General features: G+C 46.9%; 1 protein-coding gene across 1 annotated transcript in view; it reads right to left on the reverse strand.

Annotated features, from left to right (window-relative positions):
• Positions 1–6,602: 6,602 nt before the first annotated feature.
• CHAT (choline O-acetyltransferase) overlaps positions 6,603–23,908 on the reverse strand; it is a 62,397-nt gene continuing 45,091 nt past the window's right edge. Inside the window, exons 13-14 of the mRNA XM_056850064.1 lie at positions 17,994–18,131; positions 6,603–6,872 (exon numbers count right to left, since the gene is read on the reverse strand). Of these exons, the coding sequence (XP_056706042.1) occupies positions 6,603–6,872; positions 17,994–18,131 (408 nt within the window). The remainder of the gene's footprint in view (positions 6,873–17,993; positions 18,132–23,908) is intronic.

The following is a 23,908-nucleotide window of genomic DNA, read 5'->3' on the forward strand; positions in this document are numbered from 1 at the left end:
AGGGTTTCAGGCCGAGGTCTTTCACATCACCTCCTTGCCTAATCCCTTTAACTGGAGATGCCGGGGGTTGAACCGGGGACCTTCTGCATGCCAAGCAGAGGCTCTTCCACTGAGCCACGACCCCTCCCTGATAGAGGTCATTCACCTGGAGAAAATGGCTGCTTTGGCAACTGGACTCTATAGCAAAGAGTCCAGTTGCCAAACCCCGCCCTCCTCTGGCTCCGCCCCCAAAATCTCCAGGTATTTCCCAGCCCAGAGCTGGCAACCCTATGTTGCACAGAGAATGGAAGGAATGCCTTCTAGTTTCTGGGGAACACCACTGTCTTCCAATGAATATGGCCAAGTCCATTTGGGGCTTGCCGTGTCAGACTTCAAATGCTGTATCAAATTCCTTGGTAAAGTTCATTAATTAGGAGAGAAGCAGTGTGCCTCTGCACATGTGAAAGGAGCCTCTTCTTTTGGGTATGGCTTCCAGGAGCTCTGACTCCTCATTCTTACAAATGAATGTTAACTGTGCATTATGCCTTATAGTCAAGTGGAATTAAGATATTATCTATTGGTAATACCTCTCGCATTGTAACACCAAAGAGCTCTTTTCCCCACCACTACTAGTAGAAGACCCTGATCGGGATGGCCCAGGCTAGATCAATCTCGTGAGATCTCAGAAGCTAAGCAGGGTCAGCCCTGGTTAGTACTTGGATGGGAAACCACCAATAAAATCTAGGGTTGCTGCACAGAGGCAGGCAATGGGCAAACCACCTCTGTTCCTCTCATGCATTGAAACCCCTACAGGGTTGCCGTAAGTTGGCTGCGACTTGATGGCATTTTCTACCACCACCTCCGCTTGTAGAAGAGCAAGGCCAGCAAAAGTCCCAATGGAAGAATACCACTACTGGCTTGTAAAAGGTTTCATTCGAACCATGAGGGGTCATACCATATTTCACGGTGTAATGTTTAACACAGTATAACACTTGTTATTAGTCTTATGAGAGGTCTGTTGACTTTATTATATTTGAGATAATTCACTTGATTTAATTTCTTTGGGTCTTTCCTTGGCCTCTGTGCTGGTTGTTGAGTGACAGCAGTGGTGATTTTTGTTGCTGCCAGAATCAAAGGCAAGATCCAAAACAAGTTGTAGAATGATCTATGAAGTACACACTGATGGAAGTTTGATAACGTATAAAGAACCAACCCTCTTCAAATACTGCTAAGCCTCTTCAAATACCGATGCAAATTATTTTGTTTTGCCTCCAGTAATGTTTCCACCCAGTAATTTTCTAAATTAATAAAAATATGCAAACAATTGCCTAGCTTTGTAAAGCCATCTTTGCTGGGATCCTTTTATATTCCATTGTAAGAGAGAGGAGACTAAAGTTTTTTGGTTCAAAATAAAGTCCACAAGCCTTTCCTTTGATACACATTTTATTGACTACAGATCTGTAATCACTGTATCTTGATGTCATAATATCAGTGTAATATCACTTAGAATATTGTGTTAACAGAAGGTTTTATATACTTTAAAGCACCCAACATATAGCTCAGACTGAACAAAGAAGCTATAAATACATTTGAGATTTGCCATAAATCTAGACTATTTTGTAAAAATAAAATATCACTAAAATATTAACTTTTGATGTGTGTGTGTATATATATATATAGAGAGAGACATCTTTAACTCACGCAATATAAAAAGTTGGGATATATTATTATTTGGCATTATATCAGTAGCTCCATCAAGGTAGCTTACCTGAATAAATCTGGAAGCAAGAGGGGCTCATATATACTCTCTCTATGAAAAATGGTTCTCTCGTTCTATCTATGTATTGCAAGACTCAGGAAAAATCTGTCAGTCTCCCATAAAGCATGTAGCTGCAGTCTTATATTACACATATATGTGCAATATACGTATTGCATGAAGACTAAGTCCTTAAAGTGAAGTGTGGCTGCAACTTTTAAAATCGAGGGGAACAGATACATCGGATTATACACCTTGTAAGTGGGCCGGCCTACGCTTGTTGCTTCAATTGTCCATTCAGCTGAGAAGATAATTTATTACGTTATAGATAGGCATTTTTTCCCTGTACAAACTCCATGAGGTTTTTTTCCTGCACCAACTCCAGGGGGTTTTATGGGTGATTAAGGATTTGACCTTGAATTTGCCCTGTTCAAGTAAGAAGAAAAAAAAGAGTTGGTTTTATATGCCGATTTTCTCTACCTTTTAAGGAGAATCAAACCGTCTTACAATCTCCTTCCCTTCATCTCCCCACAACAGATACCTTGTGAGGTAGGTGGGACTGAGAGAGTTCAGAGAGAACTGACTAGCCCAAGGTCACCCAGCAGGCTTCATGTGTAGGAGTGGGGAAACCAACTCAGTTCTCCAGGCTAGAGTCCACTGCTCTTAACCACAACACCATGCTGGCACTATTATGATGGAACCACAATAAGGAGATCAGTCAGCATATCTGGCTTCCCAGAGTGGTAGGAGACTGTCGTAGGGGAAAAGAAACTTCCTCTTCCCCAAATTCTTCCAATATACTCTGCATACCTTTACCTTTACACTGGCAGAATTATAGCACTTGCTCTTTTGACCAAGGTCATACATTATTTTGGTTTTATTGGAGGAGAGTAGGGTCTGCTTTAAAGCCGAACTAATAGCCTATACTTGCCCAATATTTTCAGACCTCAGAGCTAAGCAGGATCGGTGCTTGGATGGGAGACCACCAAGGAAGACTCTGCAGAGACACCAATTGCATACCACCTCTACGGATCCCTTGCCTTGAAAGCCCCATGAGGTGGAGCTTTTTGGGGTCGCCATGAGAGAGTAGTGACTCAACAGCACACTTTGTCTTAGGGCCTGGTTTAGAGATGTGGTGGAGTAAGTGGTAGAGTCCTGACAGGGTAGAATGGAACGACCGCTGCAGGCAAGGGGTTACGTCGGTTGCGGTTCCCCATTAATAACTTCCTGTAAATGCAAAAGGCTAAACAGCATGCAAAAGGCTAAACTAGATTCCTTCCCCGCCGATGCACATATTTTTAAATTTCAGAAAATTGGTACATGAACATTTGAAATGTGGCCCTACCCACATTTATTGTCCGAAGCGGTACGGTTACATCAGAATTCATTCACCTCATTCTGCAGCACTTGTACACCAACCCTAAGGTGGGTAACAGTACCTTTATTTAAGCTGGTAGCATCTCAGCATAAACGAATACACTGTTTTGCAGACAGAATGCAATCTGTCCATCAAAACCCTAATGGGCATGATCCATTTTGTAGTCTTGGGGGGGAATACTTAATGTAACAATTTCCTATTAAGTTTGCATAGGTACGCATGCTGTGGTTATATATTTGGGAGCTGCACTCTAAGGCTCTAGTATAGTTCACAAAATGAAGTTAGCAAATACTAGCAACTTTCTGAATTTTTTTTAAGTATCAGCTGACAGCAACAGAGTTAATACACGATACGACGTCGAATGATCACAGAGGAGTACACGAACGTTATGACGGGTGGGAATCAGCAACGTTATTTTAGCAGCACATGGATATGACTGTTATTGAAGCTACACACATTCAGTATAGACACAGAGTCAACTGAAAACCACTAGACTGTGGGAGCAAGCCTGAGCAGGTCTACTCAGAAGGAAGTCCCATTTTATTCAGTGGGAATTACTCCCAGGAAAGTGTTCTTAGGATTGCAGGCTGTGTGTGTTAGGCATGCGTTGCCTAGCTTAAGCAGGTAATTTAACATGTGCCTTCCTCTGAATTTTCCATTGGATTTAAGTTTTAATACCATGTTTTATGTCTTTGGAGCCAAAATCAGTGAGTCCGGGGCATATCTGGAGCCCGCTGGGTTGCTTGTTCAGCGCTTTAGCATTAAACCCTGGGTCCCAATCTTTTTCAGCCAGTGAGCACCTTTGGCATTCTGACACATTGTGATGGTGGTGGTAGGGGGCACAGCCTCAAAATGGCTGCCTCAGAAGTCAGAGCCAGCCAAAAAGTGTCAGGAAAGGTGTTGGTGGGCACCACGTTGGGGACACCTGAAACAAACCCTTAAAAAGAACGTACCGTAGTGCAGGCTATTTGTCATTTCCCCTTGTGCTGATGTTACTACCAGCCCTGACTTTTTGAGAAACCCAAATTGCCAGTTGGCTTGTAGGGATTAGAGCTGAATTGACCTATCGCAACCCTTACAAGAATCCTGCATGGGTATATCCTAAGATGTCTTAAAAATACACAGTAATGATGGGGAAATGGTACAACACCCCCCCCCCAAATTTATGGATACAGAATCCCGACAGGCAAGCATACCGACTTCTGTGTGTACACTAGATCTCATTCTTCATCCTGAACAAGAGCTTTGTGTCAAAGGCCATTTCTTAAACAGCTACAAGTTTGCCCATGGCTTTTACCTGGGACTGAAAAGGGGACAGAGACGCTCCCCTGAAACGTCCGGGTCCGCCGACCGAGCCAGTTGTACACAAAACTTATAGTACAGGCATCTGTCGGGTCAAAGCTGAATTAGCGGGCTTCGACATCTCTGTTAAAACAATCACAGCTCCCCAAACCCCCCTCTAATTAAAATTCACAGTGAAAAAATATAAAAAATATACATTTCTATACCACCTGAGGTACTGAGCTTTCTTAGTGATTCCCCCCCCCCCCCCCGTCTGCTGGTTGATATGTTAATATGAGGTGATCTGGAAAGTTTCTTGGGGGCACGTGCATTTCAGGGTTCTAATCCCCCCTCCATCTTAGCAGCTGTTGAAGCTCGATCAAGTAAATTAGCCATTCCCATCTTTGGAGGGACTCCGTGACGCATTACTGGAGGCCGTTTCCATTTTATCCTCACGAGAACCTTTGAGGTAGGTTTAGCAGAGCCATGTGTGACTGGCGGAAGGTCACCCAGTGAGGGGCTGTGGCTGACTGGGGACTGGAACCTCGCCCACGTTCAACACCGTCGTGGTCAGGCAGTATGTGGACTGTTAAGGGGAGGGGGAAATTACACAAAGCAGCTTCATGCTTTATTGTGGCTGCGTCAGTATTAGCCTCAGGGAAAGCTTAGGGGCCACGTGCTAAGGCCGGAGTCCCCAAACCTTTTTGAACCTGTGGGCACCTTTGGAATTTTGACCCAGGGCGGTGGGCATAATGACAAAATGGCCACCGCAAGAGGTGAAGCCAACCACAAGATACCAGCGAGCGAGATTATATATAACTCTGATAGTAATGCTTCAACATTAAAGGCAGAAGCTCTATTAAACAGGATGCCTTTTAATCTGCATAGCCACCCAGAAGCCCCGCTGGGCTAAAACCTCACCTACCCACGCCCACTTTCTAAAAGAACTTGGCAAGCGCCATGGCACTCAAGGGCACCATGTTGGGGACCCCTGTGCTAAGGAACCTCGATTTGGGAATACTTATTAGCATTTGGTTCCTAGCTGTATGGACTATTACTTGTTATATGACTTGGAGTAGTACCCTTTTATAATTTTCAATAAAGTACTACTTATTGTTAATTGGATATTTTAAAGTCAAGATTCCGATAAGTTGTATGGAGGTGCCAGTTCTCAAACCAATCATTGGCATTAATTAATTTTGTCCAGAAATGAAATATGAACTTCAGAGGTATCCTCTTGATAAACAATGGGAGAAATCATAACAGAAGATGAAGTGCTCTGGCCCTAGACTTGTGCATATTGATAAACCCGAACCAAAAGTAAACCCGAAATTAGCCATTTCGGTAAATTTCCAGTTCAGGTTTACCAAATGCACAAACCTAGGGAGAAGGCTAAAGCTGAATAGGCAATTCCGGGAACATTTTGGGTCCTGGGGGGCATTTTTCGAGGTAGAGCCCCCAAATTCACAGCATAGCTTGAAGGGACTCTCCTTGCATGATACCCAAAGTTTGGTAAATATTGGGTAAGGGGATCCGATTTATAGGATCTGGAATGGGTCACTCCCCTCCATAGAGAAACACTGCAAACTTTGCAATGTTTCTCTATGGAGGGGGGGCGACCCCTTCTGGACCCCTGATCCAGTATTTACCAAACTTTGGAGGTCATGCAAAAAGAGTCTCTTCAAGCTATGCTGCGAATTTGGGGGCTCTACTTCAAAAAATGACCCCCCCCCAGGGCTGAATTTGTTTGAGAAATCTAAAAATAAGCCGAATGCCCATATTTACCTGTATGGGTATTTGGCTTATTTCAGGTTTCCCGAAAAAAATCGGGCCCAATAAACCCGAACCCAAAATTTACAATTTTTTTTTTTTGCACAACCCTTGGCCCTGACCTGAACATAGGCCAGGCTAGCCTGATCTTGTCAAGTTTGGATGGGAGACCTCCAAGGAATACCAGGGTTGTGATGCGGCGGCAGGCAATGGCAAACCACCTCTGAACGTCTCTTGCCTTGAAAACCCCACCAGGGGACACCATAAGTCAGATGAGACTTGACGGCAAAAAAGAAGAAGATGAAGTGGATTTCTTCCCCTACACGATCAAAAGGTTCTTAATAATAACTTGCTTTTGCATAGCAAAACCATTCTCCCTTCAGAAGCACCCGCAAAGTGGAGGAACGAAAAGATGTTGAGAGAATTGTGCACGTGTAATTAGGACTTCCGACCACGTGGAGGCGCAGAGGTTGCTTCTTGTTTAGTTGGGGTGCTTGTCTTAGTTGTGTTGCATTTGAGGCAGAGCTCTCTCATATCCACAAGACTTTCTCCCACGGCTTTTGCAAATTTGTTGGAGGATGTCTCCTTGCAGTCTTTAAAGCTTGAAATGCAGAATAATATATGCTCGGGTTGTGGATTGTAGCATGCGCCGTAACCATTTGGAATCACAGGCCCATAACAGCAGAACATTTCCATGGTGGTTGGGACCTGATTCCAGGAAGAAAGAAACAAGGCTATATTAATGAAGTTAGGTCGGATGAGAGAACCTAGTTGCCAGGAGACACCTATCCTGGTGCCTGCCAAACGTTTTGGAAAAGGGAGGGGCGAATGGAGCTTTTTGCTCAGCAAGGTTGCTGATTGGCCATTGGAGATTTGATTGGCTGTGCATGTTTTTTTAAAAACAACAACACATTGCTTTGGCAGCAGCTGCCACCACAGCACACTAGGATTGCCACCTCCAGGTACTAGCTGGAGATCTCCTGCTATTACAACTGATCTCCAGCTGATAGAGATCAAGTCACCTGGAGAAAATGGCTACTGTGGCCATTGGACTCAATGGCATTGAAGTCCCTCCCCTCCCCAAGCCCCACCCTCCTCAGGCTCCGCCCCAAAAACCTCCCACCCGTGGTGAAGAGGGACATGGCAACCCTACAGCATACTGAATTACTTAAGGGGTTTGGGGAAGAGAGGGACTTCAATGCCATAGAGTCCAATTGCCAAAGCTGCAATTGATCTCTATCCAGGTGAACTGATCTCTATCGGCTGGAGGTCAGTTGTAACAGCAGGAGATCTCCAGCTAGTACCTGGAGGTTGGCAACCCTAGTTATGTCTTTCCGCCCACACTGTTTTCCTGAACTGAAATAGCCCTGGACGGCCACTGTTTGCCCCGCTGGAGAAATGTTTATGTGCTGATTTCTTAATCGCCTAATGCAGCGTTTCTCAACCCTTTTACCCTTGCGGAACCCTTGAAATAATATTCATGCCTCAGGGAACCCCTACATACAATTACATATGATTAGCCTATTCATCACTATTTCTCGTGGAACCCCTAGCGATTTCTCACGGAACCGTAGGGTTCCGGGGAACCCTGGTTGAGAAACACTGGAATGGATAACTTCTCAATGGATGAGATCAAAAGGGCTGTTTAGGTTAATGAAAAAGACCTCTGCTAGCTGGTGGAAATTAGCTAGGTAAGAATATAGATGGTAAGAATATTTTTCCCCGTTTCTTTGTTTTTGAGCAATTGTGCAACCTTTAAATGTGCATGATTTGTTCTTCATTTCTTTTTAATTAGAACTGTTCTGGTAGCTTACCGGCTCTCACAGTCCTGCAGATTTAATATTGAATGGTTATTGAGAGGTCACTTAGCTTATTGGCAAGACTTACATAAATTTCAAAGATTTATAGTCAGGAGGAAGTCTAGGAAGCAGTATTTTCTGATTGGATCTATTATCTATCAGCTAAGTCACTTTTTCAGTGAAAGCTTGGGTTTTTAAAACACTGGGTTTTTAAAATATATATTTGGGTTTTTAAAATATATATATAATATTGTGATGGGATGAAAACATGCCCTACTAAATCTAAGATATGTGCGTTCTTGCCTTTGTTGTACACTGGGCTTCCAAAAATGGCACTTGGCTTTGTTAACGGCACAGGGACAGGCCATTAGTCCCAATAATAGAGTCAAAGAATTGTCAAATAAATTTGCCGTGCAACAGCCGGAGGCCGTGAAGCTGTTCAGATTCACTTTTTGCCCACGGATGGTTTCTTGGAGAATTTATGTAGTGGCATTCTGGTTGCACTCAGTCATGTCTGAAAGCCTAAGACATCATGGCAAGATCAAATTACTTATGGAGTTTTTATGTTTCAGGCCTTGCATTAGCAGCCCTCTGCCGTATCCCACTTTTCATAGGCAGGACTCTCCTAGTTTTAGATATCTGATGTACAGCTTCAGTAAACTGATTAGCAAGAACATGACATTTCTTTAAACTTGTTACCGATTATAGAGAAACATGTTCTTGTATGTTGATGGCTATTAGGCTGGAAGAATTTATAGATTACACCAGTGCAATTGATGCTGATTATAGAAGCTAAAGACTCAGATCATCCGTCTGCCTGTAAATTTAAGAATGGGCTTTGTGGCTCAGAGCCAGAGCTGAGAGACCTGGGTTTAATGCAAGGGGTGTTTGGAGAATTCCCAGAGTCTACCTCTGTAATGCCTTGACCTGGATGGCCCAGGCTAGCCTGATTTTATTTGATCTCGAAAGCTACAGAAGGTAGGCCCAGGTTAGTATTTGGATGGGAACCTACCAAGGAAGTCCAGGGTTGCTGCGCAGAGGCAGGCAATGGCAAATAACTTCTGAATGTCTCTTGTCTTGAAAACACCTCGGGGCCGCCGATTGCCCTAAGTGTGCTGCGACTTAAGAGCACTTTCCACCACCACCACATATGTAATGGCCCTGGCCAAAATAGCTAGCTGTTTCCACTTATGCCATGTAATCATCAGGGAACAGCAAGAAAAGAAGGACATAATTCCACCCGTGGCATTGTGTCTCGGGGACTTCGGTTCAGCAGTCAAGAACTGCTATAGAATTCCATTCTTGCAGAGCCTGACGCAGGAAGAGGGGCGGTGTGTGTGTGTGTGTGTGTGTGTGGAGGGGAGGGGAGTATGGTAAATGGTAGCAATTTAGGATATCAGATCTGAGAAAATGCCCCTTTCTGATGTGCCAAGCTTCTGCCAAGATGCTTGCCTAGTCCAACCCGCTGCATTGTGCTAGATGCATTGGACTAGATGACCCTAGTGGTCCCTTCCAAGTCTATGATTCTATGATCAAGTCCCTACTTCCAAAGTGGTTAGTAGGTAGTCTTGAACTAGTAACCATCTTTCAGTTTTCCGTCTGTCAAATGCAGAGAACAATAACTTATCTGATAAGATTTCTTTGAGGACTGTGAGACGATGAAACACTCTGAACATTAAAAGCAGTGGGTTGGATCATCAAGAACGGTGGTTCCCAACACAGGGAACACATACCCCCAGGGGTACGAACCAGGACATTTAGGGGTACACGAAAAAATAGGATAATAGCGGGAAAGGGCATTTGAAATAACAGCAACTATATTAATTACAAACATTTTGGTAATATGAGGGGTACAATTTATGAAAATGGGCTGCCAAGGGGTACGCAAGTGAAAAAAGATTGGCAACCGCTGCTCTAGAAGGACAATTTTTGCCGATTCCCCCCTTTGCCGATTCCCCCCTTCAATGACATCTCTTTAACTCTCCACTCATTTGGCACCGGGGGGGGGGGAATTCCCCATCCCCCAGGAACAGAATTTTAGGAGGCATTTCAACCTGCAGTAGAATTGGGGAGCCAGAGAAGACCTACTTCTGGGAATGGAATTTTGGGATGGATCCAACACAGTGTGATAATAATAATCATGTATGAACCATCAGGCCTGTAAGGTATGGGCAGAGGAAGAGAATGGTTACATAGTCAGATGTTGACAGATGTTTCAAAATTGGATCTGTTTCTTCCTTGTAGACTTTTGACATTCAAAGACTGTGATGGCTTTATGTGTGTAGTTGCTCTGAGGCTCTATATTCAGGAGTTTCCACCTGTTGAGTCCTCGAGAACTTTTCAACGCATATGCAATCCGTGTATAGCATACACTTGATTGTTCTTTATACATGCATCAAGTAATTCTTGTGTTACATTTAACGCACGTACAGCCGAAGGTGTGATTTAAACCCCGCATTTATCCAGCTACTGGTTCCCAGTTTCCATTTGTAAAGTGAACAAGCGTTGGCTCTTTCTTAAAAACAAATGTACACATGTACATTCAGGTTGTATGTTGGTTCACTATGACATGTGATCAGGGCTAGAGTGATCCAGAGTTCTAGTATTATGGGGGAGGGAGAAAAGTTTATCTATCCACTTAATTCTTACCATGCACAATGTTGTAAACCTCTGTTATGTGGGTATTTGGGGCTTGGTTTGTGTGTGTGTAAAATTGTCAGGCTGCTATCTCGGTTTCGTTATTGCCTCTGTCTCTGTGCTGTATTGTCTGCCCCCCAAGGTCGCATGCCTAAGCCTAAGCCTGGGAACTCAGCTCCTGGGAAACTATTCCTGCGTGTAATCTCCCGCCTTTCCTGCCTTATAATATCTCCCAGCTAGTGAGCCTTTCATAGCTGTCATTTTATTCGTTTGCACTGTATGCCTATTTGATCAGTAAAATCCATCTGTTTGGACTCTATACGACTTTGTGGTGATTTCTGGTTCTGTGGGCCAAGGGCTGACATTATGACAGCTATCTCACATCTTCACCGTTCTCCTAGCCAGGCTGGAGCCCGGGGGGGTTCGCCTGCCACTTGGATGGGAGCTGTGCAGCTCTCCAGGTGATCTACTACCCTGGAGCCCTTCTCAGAGGACCCTACTCTGTTACAGGACTTAATCGCTGAACTTTTCCGGACGAACCGAGAGGTTTGCCGCTTGAGGGGACTGGTACACGCGCAGTGGCAATCTCTTACAGGACGTCTCTGGATGTTAACATCGGAGGATACTGATGCTCGTTTAGATCTTCAGGACTTGGATCAATTACTGGACGATGCCCAATTGGCGACTGAGGATTTACAAATATTAACTGGACTTTTGGATAATCTTATTTCTCGACAAACTCTTTCTACCATGGCGGGAGCCCCACCGGAGGGTTTTTCCCTGATCCCGGATGCGGCCAGCTGCCAGGCTGAGGCCAAGCGAGTCGCTATTAGCACCGCTCTTCTCCTTGTGGAATGTACAAAGGACACCCCGGTAGCCACCTTGGCTCAAGTCTTGACCCCGACGTTTGGAGCCGAGGCATCCGCACTGGCGGTTCGAGTACAACCTCTGCTGGGCGGGGAACCTGACCCCATACTCTTGCTCCTCGAGACAGAACTTTTGCCGCGCATTACGGCAGAGGCTGCCCTAAAACTTGAGAACGCCAAAGTTCTTGCGGATCAGCAAGCCGCCGAAGCGGCTAGGGTCGCAAGAGAGAGAGAGGCGGCGGAAGCAGCCAGGGCGGCTGCAGCAAGGAATCAGGCGAACGTGGACACGCGCCCCAAGGACTATGTACTGGGACTATCAGGTCTAACCTTTTCCCCGGCGTTTGTCCCGTCGCGTGCGACCCAACGCGCACGCCGTTTGGCTGACCGACGTCGAGACTCAGATGAGTCTGAAGACGAGGATTTATATGGGGATAGCTCTCAATGGGCCACGAGCTTCCGAACCAGTAAGCCTCATCTTACTGGGGGCCCAAGTGAGGAGGTTCATCTTTTACGAGCCCAGAATCGGGAGCTCTCCGACCGTGTTGATCAACTCCAAGAAGTAATGGAACTTATGCTTCACGAGAACAGGCAATTACAACAAACCCTGATAGCTCAGAGACAGCCCGTTCCGATACCGGGTCAGGCGGTACCCGTACAACCACCCGCTAATGTGCCTGCTCCACCCTTACCTCCTGGAGCTCCTGTTGCTCCTCCGCCCCGACCACCCGTGCAACCACCTGCTAATGTGCCTGCTCCACCCTTGCCTCCTGGAGCTCCTGTTGCTCCTCCGCCCGGACCACCCGTGCAACCGGGTCAGCCCGCGCCCGGCCCTTGGAAGCAACTCAAATTGAGGACTACGTATGACGGATCTCTTGAGACTTTGCCTTGTTTCTTGCATCAAGTGGACAGTTATATGCGAGAACAAGGTCAACTTTTCCCCACGGAAGATAGCCGGGTGCGGTACGTAGCTTCCCTCCTGACAGGCAAAGCGGCTGACTGGATGGTCCTCCAGTTTGACACCCGCTCTCGTGCGATTCGTTCCCTCAACAACTTCATGACTGCCCTGAGAAGGAGGTTTGAGGACCCCTTCCTGGGAGAAAGAGCCAAAACGGAACTTTTACAATTAAAACAAGGCTCTGCTACAGTTCGGGAATTTGCCGATGAATTTCAGCGACTGGCAAGTAAAATTGTAGGTTGGCCCGAGACCACCCTAATCCATCATTTCAGGGAAGCCTTGCATCCTGACATTCTGAACTGGTCTTACATGCGGGGCGATCCCGATACCCTCGAAGGCTGGATCCTATTAGCCGAGGAAGTGGAAAGCCGCCGCCGCTTTATTTCTCTCGTCCGTCAAAAGCACAAGGAGAAGGGCACCCAAAAGCCTCAACCCAAGGCACCACTGCTCGTCCCGCGAAATCCCCCACGTCCGCTCCAGGAACGTGAAGCCCGATTTCAGAGGGGTGCCTGTCTTACATGCGGAGAAATGGGCCACTTTGCAGCCGTTTGCCCACGCCGCCAGGAATTATTTCGTCCCAGCACGACAACCCGCGCCCGAGGTCGTCCACCACGCAGAGGCACCGCGGCCACCCGCAGCGCAGCTCCGGGAAGGCCCACACCCTCTGCACTCCATGCCGGGGACCCAGCCTCCCTGCCTGCTTCCAACGACCCCGCCGGGTCTCGGATTACAAGTGCCCCATTGGGGGACAGCTTTCCCTCTTCGGATGAGGAAAACCCTTGGATTTCTCCAGCCTTAAACCTGGAATCTCCCCTCGACTTGTCAAAAAACGGCTCCGGTCTGTGGTGAATGGAGCATCTCCACAGACCTCTCAGGATCTTCCTATCAAACCGAATGCTCCTACCAAAATCAAAGAAGTGGACTCCACCGTCTACGTAGATGCAGTTTTACAACAACTTAACGGAGGTCCACAAATCCCCGTCAAAGCACTAATTGACTCCGGTTGCTGTCGCACTCTCATAAGCGAAGCCACGTTTGCTGCCCTCAGAGCCGACTCAGAGGCTTTACCCGCCCCCGTCCAATTTGCTCAAATGGACGGGAGCCAATTCCAGGGGGGTCCAGTTGATCATCGCACCATAGGGGTGGCAATGGGAATTGGTTCCCACTGGGAACAAATAGACTTCACTATAGCCCCTATCCGATTTGACGTGGTCTTGGGAATTAACTGGATTAAAGGACATAGTCCCAGTATTGATTGGGAAACAAACACTATTTCTTTCGCTAGTCCCACCTGCGACCAGCATCGGCAAAACTTTGCTCTGCCATTTCCGCCCGTTCCAGCGTTAACCTCTACTGCTCCAGTACCACCGGCTCTACCTGCTGTATACCGGGACTTTGAAGATGTCTTCGACCTTAAGGAATGTGATGCCTTACCCCCCCACCGGGCCTCAGACTGTGCGATTGAAGTAGTAAAGGACTGCACATTAACCAAAAGTAAGATTTACCCTATGAGCGCTTCCGAGCGCACTGTCCTCCGGGACTTTTTGGACAAAAACCTCGCCAGAGGGTTCATTCGCCCTTCGAATGCCCCAAACTCGGCCCCCGCGTTTTTCGTCCGGAAAAAAGAGGGCGACCTTCGCCTGTGCATTGACTTCAGAAAGCTCAATGCGATTACCCAGACCAACGCCTATCCTATCCCATTAATATCGGATATTTTGGGACAATTACAGGAAGGCCGTGTATTCTCTAAATTAGACTTGGTGGAAGCCTACTACCGAGTCCGTATCCGTGAAGGAGATGAACACCTCACTGCCTTCTCTAGCTGTTTCGGAATGTATGAATTCCTTGTAATGCCGTTCGGATTAAAAGGGGCCCCGGGGGTCTTCATGCAACTCATCAATGAAATCCTACATGACCTTCTATATCGTGGGGTGGTGGTCTACTTAGATGACATTCTCATTTATTCGAAAACTATGGACGAGCATGTGACTCTGGTCAGAGAAGTTCTACAACGCCTGCGTAACCATCAACTGTTCGCTAAACTAGCTAAGTGTGAATTTCACCAAAGCAAACTCACGTTTTTGGGATACATCATCTCCCACCAAGGTCTTCGCATGGACCCCGCCAAAGTCCAAGCCGTCCTCGATTGGACTCCCCCCACCAACCGTAAGCAAGTACAGCAATTTCTGGGATTTGCAAACTTCTATCGGGGATTCATCCCTAACTTCGCCCAAGTGGCTCTACCCATTACGGACCTACTGAAAACTAAAGGAAAAGTAAGCTCGGCTGCCTTGCCCTCCGCAAAAATCCTATGGACTGAGCAATGCCAAGCCGCCTTTCTGGCCCTCAAACGCCTCTTCACTTCGGAGCCGATGCTACGGCACCCAGACCCAAATCAAATGTTCATTGTGCAAGTCGATGCTTCCGATGTAGCCATGGGAGGGGCTCTCCTCCAACAAGGACCGGACGGTCTTCTTCACCCTTGCGCTTACTTTTCAAAAAAATTTGCGCACGCTCAATTAAACTGGCCCATCTGGGAGAAAGAGGCCTCTGCAGTTCATCATGCACTGACTTTATGGCGGCAATTCTTGGAAGGGTCTAAAGTACCCTTTGAAGTTTGGACCGATCACAAAAATCTAGCTGCCCTCACGGGGTCCCATAAACTATCGGCGAAACAACAACGGTGGGCGGAGTTCTTTGCTCAGTTCCGTTTCACCCTGAAGCACGTCCCTGGGAAGCAAAACGTTCTCGCGGATGCCCTCTCCCGTTTACCACAATATCCGGTAAAACTCGAAAGACCCACCAACTCTCTGTTCACCCCTATACAACGTGGGGCCCTACCTATGCTGGCTGTGCAAACCCGATCCCAGCATCAACACACCTTCCCTAACTCGCAAGCTCCGCCAGCCCAACCGGCTGCCCAGCCGCCACCGCAACAGACCGGAGTTCCCGCCCCTCCTACCCCTCCGACCGCTCAGCCGCCTGCAGTCTGCGCGCCGCCACACGTAAGCACTAACCCTATAACTATTTCTCAAATCTCCGGGACCGACGGGGGGGCTCCCTCCAAGCTCCCCATCTCCGAATCCTTTTTAACTGTCCTTCGGGACCAGTGCCTTTTAGAACGTTCCGCTCATACCCTACCTCCTGGTGTTTTGGAACAAGGGGGGTCCTGGTACAAAGACTCAAAATTGTATGTACCCAAAGCTCTCCGGAAGGACGTTTTACATTTAGCTCATGGAGCCAAAACAGCTGGGCACTTTGGGTTTCTGAAGACCCTTCACTTATTGCGCAGACAGTTCTGGTGGGGGGGAATGCGTTCCGACATTGACTCCTTCATCCGCAGCTGTCCCGTTTGTGCCGCTGCGAAACGATCGCAGGGCAAACCCCCGGGATTGCTACAACCTCTTGAAACGCCCAGCAGACCTTGGGAAGTGATTGCTATGGACTTCATGACTGATCTCCCTCTCAGTGGGGGTAAAACTGTGTTGTGGGTTGTTACTGATTTGTTTTCTAAGCAAATACATTTGATTCCATGTGCAGGGATCCCCTCTGCTCAGAAACTGGCCCGCCTCTTCGTAACGCATATATTTCGTTTACATTCGTTTCCACGTAAAATAATTTGTGACCGCGGAAGTGGTTTCGTTTCTAAGTTTTGGAAAGCTTTCCTCAAGTTGGTGGGGGTGGAACAGGGAATGTCTAGTGCATACCATCCTCAAACTGATGGTCAAACTGAACGTGTCAATGCTGTACTCGAATGTTATTTGCGTTGTTATGTTAACTACCACCAGGATAACTGGGTAGAACTGTTGCCTTTAGCAGAATATGCCTACAATAATGCCATGCATCAATCCACAGGTTTTAGCCCGTTTTTTGCTGTGTATGGACAAGATTTCAGTCCCATCGTTCCTACAGATGATGTAGAGGGGGAGGGGAACCCCGACATTGCCTCCTGGGCACACGCCCTCCGTACCACTTGACCCTGGCTCGTTAGCAACCTCGACCGGGCCAAACGTAAATACAAAGCGCAAGCTGACAAACATCGCTCCCCCGGGGGTGATCTGCAAGTGGGTGCTTTGGTTTACCTTTCCACCAAAAACCTCCGTTCCACCCAACCGTGCCATAAACTCAGCGCCAAATTCATTGGCCCTTTCCCCATTACTCGGGTCATAAACCCTGTCACAGTGGAACTGGCTCTCCCCAAGTCCTTGAGGCGTGTGCATCCTGTTTTCCACATAAGCCTCCTCAAACCCCATGTTGCTTCTCCACGGTGGCATCCGGACCCACCGCCTGCGCAACCCATCATGGTGGGGGGGGAAGAACACTTCGAAGTCTCCAAGATCCTTGACTCCCGTATTCACCATGGTACTCTCCAATATCTAATTCGTTGGAAACATTTCCCCCCTGCCTATGACGAATGGGTGCGCGCACGGGATGTCTCCGCCCCCGACCTCGTCGACGCCTTTCACATTGCTTACCCGAACAGGCCAGCCCCCTTGCGAACTGGGAGGGGGCCTTGAGGGGAGCAGAATGTCAGGCTGCTATCTCGGTTTCGTTATTGCCTCTGTCTCTGTGCTGTATTGTCTGCCCCCCAAGGTCGCATGCCTAAGCCTAAGCCTGGGAACTCAGCTCCTGGGAAACTATTCCTGCGTGTAATCTCCCGCCTTTCCTGCCTTATAATATCTCCCAGCTAGTGAGCCTTTCATAGCTGTCATTTTATTCGTTTGCACTGTATGCCTATTTGATCAGTAAAATCCATCTGTTTGGACTCTATACGACTTTGTGGTGATTTCTGGTTCTGTGGGCCAAGGGCTGACAAAAATGCTGTCAAGTTGTAGCCAAATTATGGCAGTCCCAGCAAGGGACTGCCTTCAAGGCAAGTGATTAAGCAGAGGTGGTTGGCCATTGCCATCCTCCGCAGAGTCTTCCTTGGAGGTCTCCCTTCCAAGTACCGACCCTGCTCAGCTTCCAAGATCTGATGAGATGGGGGTACACCAAGCTGCCTTCCCTCCCGAGGCTTTGTTTGCCCTTGAATTAAAGACTATTCTTCACTCAGCAACTAGTGGGGTCAGACTCTAAGAAGCTGCTACCTTTCTCGCAGGAAGAGTTTGACAGTTGTTGGGCACTTGAGTTTGGTCACAACCAGAGCATTACGCACAAAGCCTAAGGAAGCTGTAACATTAAGGAATAAGGTCAATCTCTTAAGGTCATAAAGAAATTTTGTTTCCAACCCGTATATCTTTATCTGCTACATCTTGAATAAAATAGGATGGGGCCTTGTCAGACCGGACCAAAATTGATGTGGGGGTCAGATCCAGCCCCCCCGCATCTGCTTGTTGCTTGTCCCGTGGACTTCATCCATCTTTCAAAGTCAAGATTAATTTGCTTTAGTTATTAGTTTGGGTTGTGACAAATAACATGCAAGGGATGAGCACCTAGTGCCTTTTGGAGAGCTGTTTGGGTCACTCAGCTCCCCAACAATACATCAGAGACTGTCACTGATTCATAACTTCTGTCACAGCGAGAATAATGGGGATTCTTTTTATGACTAATCCCAATATGAATTTTCACTCACCTGGCTGGTAGAGAGGATAAATCGATTGCTTGTCAAATACGTTTCGTCAGTGAATATGTCTGGCAGTTCCTTGAGGTGTTCGCGTGCCGTCTCTCTCAGCCCCAGCAAGTGATTGTCTATGGCCATTCCAGTAATAGCCTGGAGACAATGGGATAGAATGGGGTGGGGGCGTCACTGGATTTGCACAAAACTGCAGCTACATCCCACAGATGTTGCTGCCACTAGACAATTCCGTGCTTCCTGACTGAAGTAGTTTCACTCTTCTTGGTTTCCGTGCAAAACAGCATATCCTGCAGTTCTTTCTCATGAGTGCAGAAAGCAGATCTAAATCCCACACTGTAGATGTGCTGGGAATTCTGCACGTTGTCATACTTCCCAAAGGCAGAATGTACAGCAGGAGAGGACGAATCCCGGGCACACATTTTATTACACTGTGAATTTTACCTGGAATTTAGAAGTACTATAATCGACCCCTGGTTACAATAATTTGGCTTTTTACATCAATCTATAACCAATGAGAGTTCAATCATTCAATTTCTGCTCGAGGATAAAAATCCCACTATATCTTACGATGTAGCTAAATTTTGTTGGAAGGCCATTACTAAAAGGAACGCTCAAAATAAAAAGGGTTTTACTTTTTGTGATGCACCAGATGATGAGTGATGGGTGAAGCATGTTATAATGTGTTTTTTTTTCTCTTTTGTATTTTAATATGCTGACAAATGTATTTTAACTTGTCCATTTTAGGATATTTTATTCAACTTTCTATCACTTCAGTTATCGGTGTATATATATACCTGTACTGTTTTGTAATTTTATGCTGGCCATTGGCCGTAAGAAATAAACAAACAAGCAGGGACGTTTCCCTGTGATCATCCCCACCGACTGCTTCGGGGCTTCCTTTTGATTATGCATGCTTTTTCCACTCATCAGAGGTCGCCTTGCTCTCCCCACGCATTTTGCCTGCATTTTCCAGATTCTGGCTAAAACAGCATCTGGGCAAAATGCACGGGGAGAGTGAGGCAACCTTTGACAGATGGAAAAGGCATGTGTAATCAAAAGGAAGCCCTGAAGCAGTTGGAGGGGGGGGACCACGGGGAAACATCCCTGCATAATAGGCCATAGTTACATTTCAAGTTAAACTGTATAACTCTGAACTAGTCAATAGTGAATTATTGTCATGCATATTATACAGTGCATTCCTGAGAGGTGTTTGGAGGCAATACGGCTGCGCTGCCTCCAAAGAAGGTTTCGGCTTCACTGAAGCCTCCCAGCGGCGTAAAAAATCCGTGCAACCCTTCATAAAGGTGGCGTATCTTGCAAAAATAAAAAAGGGGTGTTCCTGGCCTGAAAGGGCTTAGGAGGCCACCTAAAGGCGGCTCCTCCCCCAGCCCGGCGATGGAACGCCCTGAGAACGCCTTCCAGGACACTGGCACAGGTTTTGACGCTGGTGGGACACAGGCAGAAGTCCCCATCGGTGTGCTGGGGTGGTGCTGCCGTGGCAGTGGCCAGCGACCAGCGGCCGGGCCTTCCCCCCGGCGTTTGGGCAACTAACACTGGTGTAAGGTGCTTGGACGCTGGTGCGGGGGGGGGGGGGGCATGAATGCCGACGCTGCTCCTTCCTGGGGCTTTCTAAGGGCTTTCGCCCTTCAGGCTCAGGAATGCGCTGATAGTATATTAATTGTGGACAAAATTAGTCACATTTAAATAACCTATGGTTGAATATACAATGTATATGTCCACAGGATACCAAGGAATTATCATTACCTAATGCTGGATCTAGGAGCCCCATGGTGCAGAGTGGTAAGCTGCAGTACTGCAGTCAAAAGCTCTGCTCATTGTCGTGGTCAGCAGGGACCAGGACACTGAACTGACAGAGCTCCCGGATGAGTTGGCAGCAGAGGCTTGGCCCTCTACCTCCTCGGAAGTTAGCAAATGGTCTCTATCAAAGGCTGAAGCCCCCGCTCCTAGCATAAGTAAGGAGGAGGAGAGACAGCTGCAGCTGGTAGCATCACCCCTGCCTGTAGCTAGGCTGAGGGAAAGACTACGCAAAGATTTAGACACCCGCCGCAGGAATGCGCGGGAGTATAGGCGCAAAGCCCTGAATACTGACAGGAGCCAGGCTAGGTAATTAGTGGGGCAAAGGAGTGCGCCCCCAGAGAACCATATATTCCAGGCTGTTGGGAAGTTTCTCTGTGGAAGCAACGATTCAGTTTTTGGACTGCTTCGCATCCACTTTGGCTTCTGACCCTTTCTCCCACCGGCTTGAATTCCTGGAACTCTGACCCTCGGCTTGATTAACGACTCTTCTTCTGGACACGTTTGGACTCCTGTTTTGATCTCCACTGACTCGACCTTGGACCGCACGACTGCCCAGCCTCCTAGCCCCGCCTGGGACCTAATCGCCTGAGTTCAATCCCGACAGAAGTCGGTTTCAAGTAGCTGGCTCAAGGTTGACTCAGCCTTCCATCCTTCCAAGGTAAGTAAAATGAGTACCCAGCTTGCTGGGGTAAAGATTCATTCTTTTTCCGTTGTTCTTGCTGGGGTCATGTATTAAGTCATTTATTTTGTTAAGGTGCACATGGCACTTTGCTGTAGTTATTTTGATATTTGACAGGCACAAAACACTATTGTTATATGGAAACTTGGTAGAAACTTGATTGTGCATGATATACTCATAGTAACAAACTTGTTTAATTGGTAAGGCCAATTGGTCCATGCTCAACCATTATTTTTTGTTTTTCACTTACCGTGTACTCCCTTTTCTTGTTAAAAAAAATCCCCTCCAGGTGGTGGCTGGAGCTCTTCTGGGATTACAACTGATCTCCAGGCGACAGAGATCAGTTCACCTGGAGAAAATGGCCGCTTTGGAAGGTGGACTCTACGGCCTCATACCCCACTGAAGTCCCTCCCCTCCCCAAACCTTGCCCTTCTCAGGCCCCACCCCCCCAAATCTCCTGGTATATCCCAACTTGGAGCTGGCAGCCCTAGCCCTAACCTCTTTGCTGACATCTGTGTTCTGTTTTAAAAGAGACCAACTATTGCAAGCATATTCTGTAACTCTCCGGGGTTCTATCTTCCAAAAGGGAGCCAACTCAAGCATAAACTGCCTCCGCCCCATTGCTGGCTGCTTTCGGAAATAGGGGAGCACATAGCAATAGCTAAGGAGATGAAAGATACTAAGGGCAAGGAATAAGTAATCTTTCATGGTTCATTGGGCAACAGGTCTACTCTGGAGAGTGACGGTGGCGCGTCTGGCTGGTTGCACATGCACTACAATCTGCGAGAAAGGACTGCAGAACCTTGAAGGGGCCACCGCGGTTCCCCCCTCCACCCTGCCAAGACGAACAGGCTCAAGGATCAACGGAAATGTTTTGCTCTCCAACATGATTTATAAGGCTCTCAGCAATGACATTATCCCAACATAGATCAATGTCATGTTTGAAGACAGAGGCCGAGATGGGCTAACAAAATAAAGAGCCACTCAGCTGTGGGGGTGGGAGGTGGGAGGGATACTAAATTGAATTTTAAAGCTACAAGTTTAACCAAGCGGGGCTGTTTCCCTAGTAAAGGGGGGGGGAGATATATTAACGGGAAACTTGTCATTTGGATGAGATTACAGTAGTTCCCATTTAGTCCAATGCAATTTGTTTTAGGGTTGCCAGCTAACTAGGCAAAAACTGGCACAGTCTGCTGTTATGCCTTTAAGAGAGACTTAAGACACAGAAATTAGAAATTTTGCATGGCATGCAGTTAAACATTCGTTTGGCTCTTACAAGCTATCCAAGGTGGATCTTTCTCCTACATTCCCTTCCGGTGGCTAACCACAGAAATCCTCCGCTGAGAGTCAGAGGGCCCTCATAACTAAAATGCCCCCCAGTGTGAGGAGAGGGGATTGGGTGAATTTGCCCCTCTTCCTCTTGCATTAGTGGAAAGCTCCCCAGATCAAATCCATTATCTCCTGCTCATTGCTGCAGATAAAATGAATTTGCTACAGGGGCCAGTTAAAAAGAAACCCTAATTTGGTTGCCGGCTATAGTTTGACCATCCTTCACATTAGACAAAAAAGCTACATAGATGTTAAGAGTGCTGTTTTTTTTTTAAAGACAAATTGAAGACCATGAAGAAATTATAAATAATCAAAACGGACAGATTTATGTACCTTTCTAGAATTAAATTCCTCTGTCTTCTTCAAGATTGACTCTAAATTATTTGTGTATTTATGCATTTGTCTGCATCCTATCCTGACTCCCAGGCACAGAAATTTGTGGTCAGTTCATTAATATACTATCTTTCAAAAACACCCCCATGTTCATTAATATGCTGTCTTTCAAAAAAACAACCTCCACATCAATTTGCATCTTGAAATCCAAACTTTAAAAATTTCTCTACAATTAAAACTTTGCTCCCCAAAACTAACTTAATGATCTTCTTTGATGGGTTGCCGGATTTTGTGTTGGCAAAATGTGCATTACATGCAATAATGAGCGTCAGTGGAATCATGTGGTCCAGAGGATCACATGATACATGCCTTGTTGAAATGCTCCTCTTCAGACTCCAGCTGGAGGATGTGTTTCCTTGTTCCTCTCTTTCCTTGTTTCCTCCTCACACAGAAAACTAGTTCATCTGAAAGAAAGCCTCGTTTCTTTCTCGACACCCTACTTTTCTACATAGATAGTTTCAGAGCTATGTTGGTCTGCAGCAGAAGAGCTAGATTTGAGTCCAGGAGCACCTTAGAGACCAATAAGATTTTCTGGTATGAGCTTTGGAGAGTCAAAGTTCCCTTGGTCAGAAACAAGTAGGATATATCTAGGGTTGCCAACCTCCAGGTACTAGCTGGAGATCTCCTGCTATTACAACTGGTCTCCAGCTGATAGAGATCAGTTCACCTGGAGAAAATGGCCGCTTTTGCAATTGGACTCTATGGCATTGAAGTCCCTCCCCAAACCCTGCCCTCCTCAGGCTCTGCCCCCACAAATCTCCAGGTATTTCCTAGCCCATCTCCATTCCTACTTGTATCTGACAAAGGCAGTTTTGAATCTCCAAAGGTCATACCCCGAAACTCTTTTTGGTCTTCTGGACTCGAATCTAGCTGTTCTACTGTTCTATATGAGGCATGTTTTTATATGGGGGGGGGACACAAACTTGCCTCCCCCCAGCTGCACTCTGAAACAGGTCTGGTTGGTCTGAGTTGCACAAATTGTTCTTTCCAGTTATAGGATTGCAAGTCATTTTTTGTTGTGAAACGCAGCCGGTCTCCGGCGGCTCTTAAACCTGACCTGCTGTTTTTGAAGGAAAATAGATAACTATTTTATTTATTCATTTTTCATATCTATAGCCCACCCTCATTCCCAGTCCAACTGGGCTCAGGGCGGGTAACAACCTTTAAAAATCACATAAAATCATAAAATGTCAATTAAAACCCAACAATTATAACAAGCTGGCATCAGAAGGACATAGTAGCCACTGTGGGCCGGAACAAGCAGGTGAACCCCCACCGATGACAGTAGTGGTGGTGGTGGGGGGAGAGATGGGGAGGCCAGCAATGATGGACAGCTTGCAGCTGCCCTCAGTTATAGGCCTGGCAGAATAGCTCCTTTTACAGGCCCTGCGGAACTCCTTAAGGTCCCTCAGGACCCTGATGTCACTAGGAAGATTATTCCACCAGGCTGGGGCCAGGGCTGAAAAGACCCTGGCCCTTGTCGAGGACAGCCAAACACGCTTCTGCTTGGGGACCACCAGTAAGTGGTTGTTCATGGAGCGTGTAAGCTCTAGCCCTGCGGCAAAACCATAAACAGATTCCAGCAGACGGCAAGTCCACGAAAGCAGTTTTATTTGGTTAGAATCGACAGGTTTCAGAAGCCATATTCAAAAGGACACTAGTAAGGGACAAAGGTAGGGTGCAGAGCATATAT

The sequence above is a fragment of the Euleptes europaea genome, chromosome 5, assembly GCF_029931775.1.
Source record: "Euleptes europaea isolate rEulEur1 chromosome 5, rEulEur1.hap1, whole genome shotgun sequence".
Taxonomy (NCBI): domain Eukaryota; kingdom Metazoa; phylum Chordata; class Lepidosauria; order Squamata; family Sphaerodactylidae; genus Euleptes; species Euleptes europaea.